Genomic DNA, 7,500 nt, shown 5'->3' with positions numbered 1-7,500 from the left:
GACAATGGGACCCTTTAATCCAATAATGAATCTTAATTGTGAACACTAGGCCTTTGGTTTTATCACATGCTGATTAGAATATTACTCGCAGAACACTTAATTAATTCAAATAAAGTCGATTTCCCAAAACATGTTCCCCTCATCCCACTTATGTCCCTTTATGCTTCCTGTACATTATACCCCACTCTCTTCACCACTGCTCCACATTTCACACTTTTCCCCGACTGATTCATTTTACTCAATCCACCCTTTACCTATCTCTCTCTACTTCTGGCTTATCTCTCTCTCCTCGTAGAACTCATCCATGCCCTACAGTTTCATCTTCTCTCTCTCTCCCCCCCGTAGAACTCCTCCATGCCCTCGTTTCAGCTTCTCTCTCTCTCTCCTCGTAGAACTCATCCATGCCCTACAGTTTCAGCATGAGTCGAGGTCTGCAGCTGCTCCTCCTCTTCTACAGCGGCCTGTTACCCTTCGTCCCGCTGGGAGAGAGCTTCCTTCAGTTCTACCTTCCACGCATCATCAACAGGTCTGTCTGTAGCCGTGTTCGGAATCGCTCCCTATTCACTATATAGGGCGCCATTTTGTTTGTAGTGTCCGAATTCTCCGCGGAATTTCCGTTCCCTATATAGTCACTATTTATTACCCACAATTCACCTTGATTTGCAGGGAACAGTGCATGTACCCTACATGTTCTCTGTTCCCTAGGTAGTTCACTACATGGTGAACCCTATATAGGGAATAGGGAGTGAGGGGACGAGGGAGCAATTCAGAACACAGCTTGTGTGTGCGCACCATGGGTGTGTGTGTGTGTGTGTGTGTGTGAGTGTGTGTGTGTGAGTGTGTGTGTGTGTGTGTGTGTGTGTGTGTGTGTGTGTGAGTGAGTGAGTGAGTGAGTGAATGAGTGTGTGTGTGTGTGTGTGTGTGTGTGAGTGAGTGAGTGAGTGAGTGAGTGTGTGTGTGTGTGTGTGTGTGTGTGTGTGTGAGTGAGTGAGTGAGTGAGTGTGTGTGTGTGTGTGTGTGTGTGTGTGTGAGTGAGTGAGTGAGAGTGAGTGAGTGAGTGAGTGAGTGAGTGAGTGAGTGAGTGAGTGAGTGAGTGTGTGTGTGTGTGTGTGTGTGTGTGTGTGTGTGTGTGTGTGTGTGTAAACAGCCTAATCTCTCACTCTCTCTCTCTCCACCCTGCAGGACATACATTCCGGAGGAGCGTGTTCTGAAGAACAGGCTGGTTATCTCTCTCATAGAGAGGTGGGTAACTCATCATTCAGCTGTTCCCTTTTCCTACTCAACCTCGACACTTAACACTTGACCACGTCAAAATACGAAGTCCCTAGGTTCCTCTGTGTCACATGACAAGAAAGCCATCAACTGAAACTAGGGCCTTGTTTTTCTTTGTCAGCTGAGGTCATAGAAAGCTTCCTGTAAATCCTAAATAATCCATGATCCTGAACAGATTCTGTGTACATTAGGAGGCCTGCATAACCCTAATCATGATTCTGTGTTCACATAAATCCAGATTAACGATGAGGAAGAGCCTTTTTAAACATCTTGCAGCAAGAGGAATTCAGGTATGAATTAACATCATAATTGTCATATTTTTCAAAAACAGATAGAAGAGCTTATAAACTGAATCCAGCCTGTCAAAATTGGGGCTCAGCAATAAAATGGATAAAGCTCCACAGTTGTGTTTGATTTATGTAATTACATTAATAAGTCAACTGAATGGAAGTGCCGTGTAAAAAGTGAAGGGAGTGATGAAATGTCCCTTCTCTGCTTGTTTGCTTGTCACTGCTTGCAGGTGCATTTGTTCGTTTGCAACGAGGAGCAGGATATAAAGGCCGCCTTCGAAGTAGGAGCTACAGGAGTCATGACGGACTACCCCACCCTTCTATCAAACTACCTATCCGGACAAAGGAATCAAGATTGACAGCTTGTACCTGCCAATCAAATGATAGACCTGTATACAGGGCTCTTAACTGGCAGCCTGATCCACTAATCTAATTAACTTGTTTCATGTGTGCATGATAGCTTTAAGTGGAGGTTTCTTAGCCCAGAGTAAGTCTAACATTCATCAACCATAGTCATCTGGGAGTAATAAGAAGGATGTGGATCAGATTTAAAGGATGTTTACCTATCAAATTATTTGGGCTGATTTGGGTCCTCTTTGACAAGCACTGATATTGCAATGACGCCAACAAGCACTGCACAGTAAAATTGTACAGTTCAAGTTTTTCTCAGGATAATAAACACTCCTCTATAAATGTTTGATTGTTAAACACTTCCTTTTCGAAACGAAATAAAAACAAAATGATCATATTTCCAACGTTGAAATATATGTTGTCGTCTGAACGCAGCCATATTGAATGACGCCATCGACTGTCAATGGAATGGTAGTGCCTCAAGTCAAACTGGACAGCTGGATTCGAGTTGAACATTACTTTTAAAAATAATGTGTAAAGCCATGATCAAAGTCCACTTATGGTAGCCTACAGGTTCAATGGGAAAGGTTGCTTTTTTTTTTAGCAAGTAGCCTAGATTTGCGAAAAGCCAGACTCATCGAGAAAAAAAGAGTTATCTATGGTGAAAACTTTTGTTCCGAGATGAGTCTGGCTTTATGCTATTTTCTGACCAGTTCACTCTGTACTGCAATGTGGGTTAATGGAATATGGTTAACCCACTATACTGTATAATACTATAAATATAATATCACGATCATATTTTGTGTTTAATTCACCTGGGGCCTCATTTATCATTGTGGATACACCCTTTTTCATTTACACCTGATTTTTGTACTTGCTTTTCTCCGCAAATAATGTGATGTATTACAAAATTCCATGGGAAAAATTGTGTATATATCTCACAATATTTCCCATAGAGTTTTGGCATGATACATCACATTATTTGCGGAGAAAAGCAAGTACAAAAATCAGGTGTATATGAAAAAGGGTGTATCCACAATGATAAATGAGGCCCCTGGAGAGGTCTCGGCCTAAAAGCTGAGAGAAAGGGCTCTTGTGAAGCACACGTGGCATGCCATGGTGAACAAAGAACACAAGCGCAAAGCAATTTATGATAGAATCAAAAACAACCAGTGGGTATTAGGCAGTTGCAAAATATGAAATAGCTGAATCAGGTTCTAGGTGATAAGCGTCTTCAGGATTGGATGAGTTTGCCACCAAAATCAGCCAGACCATTGGGAATTTGGAATGGATAATACGTACGCGACTCACTTCTTTGTGAAACCATCAACTGTATGTTCATGGCCGTGTCCGAAATGCATACTACTTGCTATATAGTAGGCGAGATGCATCATGCTACATCAAAACTGTGCATACTGTATTTCGCCTACTATATAGAAGGTACTATATAGTATGTAGTATGCCTACTATATAGTGCCTACTATATAGCAAGTAGCAGGTAGTATGCATTTCGGACACGGCCCATGTTTTTGGTCATGGTTTAAACGTGACCAGTAAAGCTCCAATCTGATTGGCTGACCTATATTCTAGTCGTCAGTCCGAGGACAGCCATTGGTCGACGGACTTGTTGTGCAGCTCGTGACGTATACCGAGACTTCCTCGCTTTTGTAAACAAACCAGGAAAGTCAGCTCCCACGACGACACAAATAACTGCCGTTTTCTGCCTTTTCTTCTCCTACTTTCGGTTGTTTTAACGCGATATAGTAAAAGGGGTTTGTATTTGTAAAGATTGATACAAGCTAGGTCGGTAGAGAGAGGGATAAAGGCCGTTTACTAGGCTTTAAAAACCCTGCCGCAGAACCACGGTTTGTTTTGGACTCACGGAAAAACACGGAAATACACGGAAACACACGGAAACACACGGCATGGCCGCTCTGTGAAAAAACAACAATTAACGACAATTCACTAATGCATCTCAGTTGACCTGTTCACCGGTAGTTTGCTTAATAACCCCGTTATTAAAAGCTCGTACTATTGAGAATCTGAAACATTCGGTAAGTGGATTATTAGAAATATTAAAACTGTAACTAAGCGAACGACGTCGTTGTTGCTATGCTAGGTGGGCAGATTATTATGAATCTCCAGCTCCAGAACTACATTTATATGAACTATAAACATTATGAGACACTCATGCACTTAAAATATGCTATTAAAGTGACTAAACGATTGTGGTTAACAGTTATCTATGCTACTGAGTCAGTCAACCTTGTTGTTGTTGAGTTGAGTTGGACGTAGCTACGTGTACACAAGTTGTTGACATTAATTTTATTCCCACACTTTCTGCTCCAATCTGTTGATTCTAGCAACCTTATACCTCATAGGTAGCTAGATATATCTGCATTGTGCTTATGATATTTATAAATGAGCACACAACTGCATCCACATTTCACAGTTCAGGCAATAAATTGAGAGCACATTTCCTAGGCCCATGCATGCCTCTACTTAAAGGTACCCAATGTAGTTTAAAGGTACCCAATGTAGTTTAAAGGTACCCAATGTAGTTTAAAGGTACCCAATGTAGTTTTTTTACCACTAGTATGCGCTCTAGAGCAATTTTGAGAAGGTGGTCCCCGAAAATCGCGTACTACGTCAATAGTACATAATAGTGACGTTTCACACCTTTGTTGTTTTCAAAACATTCGCTAAATATCATTTTGCGAAGAAATTACAAGGTAGGAAAGACATTCGAGTGATTCGACATGTTTATTAGACTACAAGGAACCATATAATCGAGGAATTTCGAAAATAAACAATGAACGGATTGTTTTGATTCACGTTTCGTTGGGTACCTTTAACACACGCATATGGGGCCGGAGAATTTCTTGTCCCTGGGTTCAACCAGGCCCAGTAAGTAGGTCAATGCTTGGTCTTTTCCCCTGGCATATAATTGTACCAGGAAACGAACTGTAAATTGGGCATGTAATTTAATTGGCCCCAGATCAAATCTCTAATATTTGCCCTGACTTGTTTGCCACACCTAGGCGTAGTTAATATTGCTTAACATAACACTTAAATACAATTATGCAGTGGGAAACAAATGTTAATATCGTTCAAATCTTAATGTTGAGAAGTTGAAACCGTATATATGCATGTTTTTCCCACTAAATAGACTAGTATTTTAAAGACAAAGCATTTCATGTTCTAAACGCACCTGGACAACTCCACCCACCCCCAAAGTTTCTCTGTGCCTCAATAGTTACAACCGGCGATCGAAATAACCTCGAATTGTTCCTGTTCAAAAGGGGCGCTAGTTTGAATATCCTGTTTCCTCGGTCTCCTCATAGACATGGTGAAGCTGACGAAAGCCAAGACGTTTCAGGCGTACCTGGACTCGTGCCACCGCAGGTACAGCTGCGTTCACTGTCGTGCCCATCTGGCCAATCACGATGACCTCATCTCGAAGGTGAGGCTATGAGTTTATGTGAAACATTTTCTAAACATCACATAATTGTGTGGCTTTGATACAGTACTAATCGGTTGATATACGGCTCTACTTTCCACATGATCTTGTGTTTTATGATGTTAGTCTTGTGGTTGCATGTTCCTCTTTCCTGGACTGTATCCGTGTGTGAGGTGCATGTTAATGTTGTGCAGGTTAATGGCCTAGTTGTGTTCATTTTCTTTTCTCTGTCCCCTAGTCTTTCCAAGGCAGCCAGGGGCGTGCCTACCTCTTCAACTCTGTGTGAGTATCTCCACTTGTAATCTGGTGTATTACTTGTACCAACATAACATCACAATCGATACGTGTCCTACCACACGTTTAAGGTTTGGGGTCAAATGTCTGTGTGAACACGTTTAGCGTTGAGGCGCACGGGCAGCGAGCAATGAGCAGTTCCCCCGCGTGCTCGAACCCTGTCCGAGTTATTTCACCCCTGGGTCCAACCTCATAAATCAGCCTGAAGAATGCTAATAAGCTAGCTAGTTTTGCACACGGAATGAACGAATGAAAATGTATTTTCGTGTCATGTCCGAGGACCCATCCCTTATGGGATTATGAGACGCCATAAACAATAATGAACTGTATCACACACACTTCTCACGGTTTGTAAGCTACGCAATGTACACCGAACAATAACAGAAAATAAAAAAGAAAGAAATAAGTCAGAATTCAAAATAAATGCATCACATATGAGTTCTCTTTGTTCGTTTATCCCAAGATTTCTCTAAATATTCTGCAAGTGCAAATACCCTCTGATCAAACACACATTTTAGGCCTGTTGTGGTTTTTCACACGCCTCTGTAATATGATCTTTAGAAACGTCTTGAGAAACGAAATAGCTTCCCCACTTGCTCCAGCACGCATGCGCACAGCGTGCTGGAGCAACGCTTGCGCGCTGTGCGCATGCGTGCTGGAGCAAGTGGGGAAGCTATTTCGTTTCTAAAGACGTTGACCTCTGTGGAGTTGACCTCTGTGGAGTTGACCTCTGTGGAGTTGACCTCTGTGTGGAGTTGACCTCTGTGTGGATGGCCCTGCCAGGGTGAACGTGGGCTGCGGACCCGCCGAGGAGAGGCTGCTGCTGACGGGGCTCCACGCCGTCGCTGACATCTACTGTGAGAACTGCCACACCACGCTGGGCTGGAAATACGTAAGGAAACACAAACACAGCGTCTTCTTTTAGATCCTACATCATAAAGGTTGTATGCATGTAGGCGTGGATATGGCCAAAGTATGAAATCTCCTTTTTTTTTCAGTATTAGGGACGATTGATTTTTATAGATTTTTTTTGGTTTACCTGGACTTAAAAAGAAAACTATTCCAAGTTTTCTTTGTAAGACTTTTAGTCTGAGAGCAAAAACACAAGTGAAACATTTAGTGGCATTCAAGTAGGTTATAGTCACATCTCCAAACGAAGTCATTCCGCTTTCATTGTGTGAGAAAAGCCACCTCTGAAAATCCATTCCCGGTTTTGCTCGTCACCGTGCAGCGGAGAGAAGGTTTACTCATTGAGGCAACCGCAAACAGCTGAGCGATCCCAAACTAAATATCATTTGATAGATTAAAAAAGTGTGGGGGGGGACAAAGGGTAGATTTTGAAATGTGCTCTGAGAGAACTAGACTGGGTTAGGGGTGACAGTAGGGGTGACAGCAGAGGGGTAGGGGTGACAGTAGGGGTGACAGCAGAGGGGTAGGGGACTGGGGTAGGGGTGACAGTAGGGGTGACAGCAGAGGGGTAGGGGTGACAGTAGGGGTGACAGTAGGGGTGACAGCAGAGGGGTAGGGGACTGGGGTAGGGGTGACAATAGGGGTGACAGTAGGGGTGACAGCAGAGGGGTAGGGGACTGGGGTAGGGGTGACAGTAGGGGTGACAGTAGGGGTGACAGCAAGGGGGAGAGAGGGGTAGGGGACTGGGGTAGGGTGACAGTAGGGGTGACAGCAGAGGGGTAGGGGTGACAGTAGGGGTGACAGCAGAGGGGTAGGGGACTGGGGTAGGGGTGACAGTAGGGGTGACAGCAGAGGGGTAGGGGTGACAGTAGGGGTGACAGTAGGGGTGACTGACAGTAGGGGTGACAGTAGGGGTGACAGCAG

General features: G+C 43.5%; 2 protein-coding genes across 2 annotated transcripts in view; both read left to right on the top strand.

The window, feature by feature from the left end:
* Positions 1-1,921, top strand: part of LOC311327891 (lysophospholipase D GDPD1-like) — a gene marked incomplete at both ends in the record, with an annotated part of 6,051 nt that extends 4,130 nt beyond the window's left edge. Inside the window, 4 exons of the mRNA XM_084460999.1 lie at positions 393-526; positions 1,183-1,242; positions 1,511-1,562; positions 1,793-1,921. Of these exons, the coding sequence (XP_084317125.1) occupies positions 393-526; positions 1,183-1,242; positions 1,511-1,562; positions 1,793-1,921 (375 nt within the window). The remainder of the gene's footprint in view (positions 1-392; positions 527-1,182; positions 1,243-1,510; positions 1,563-1,792) is intronic.
* Positions 1,922-3,623: 1,702 nt separating this feature from the next.
* On the top strand, positions 3,624-6,592 carry LOC311327890 (protein yippee-like 3; the record flags this gene model as incomplete). The annotated part of the gene is made up of 4 exons (XM_084460998.1): positions 3,624-3,967; positions 5,258-5,376; positions 5,612-5,655; positions 6,451-6,592. Exons 2-4 carry the CDS (start codon positions 5,260-5,262, stop codon positions 6,590-6,592), a joined length of 303 nt encoding a protein of 100 aa, XP_084317124.1. The 5' UTR covers positions 3,624-3,967; positions 5,258-5,259.
* Positions 6,593-7,500: the final 908 nt, after the last annotated feature.

Source organism: Borostomias antarcticus (assembly GCF_949987555.1).
Source record: "Borostomias antarcticus genome assembly, chromosome: 35".
Lineage (NCBI taxonomy): Eukaryota > Metazoa > Chordata > Actinopteri > Stomiiformes > Stomiidae > Borostomias > Borostomias antarcticus.
The sequence above is the reverse complement of the archived record's forward strand: the minus strand, read 5'-3'. Positions and strand labels throughout refer to the sequence as shown.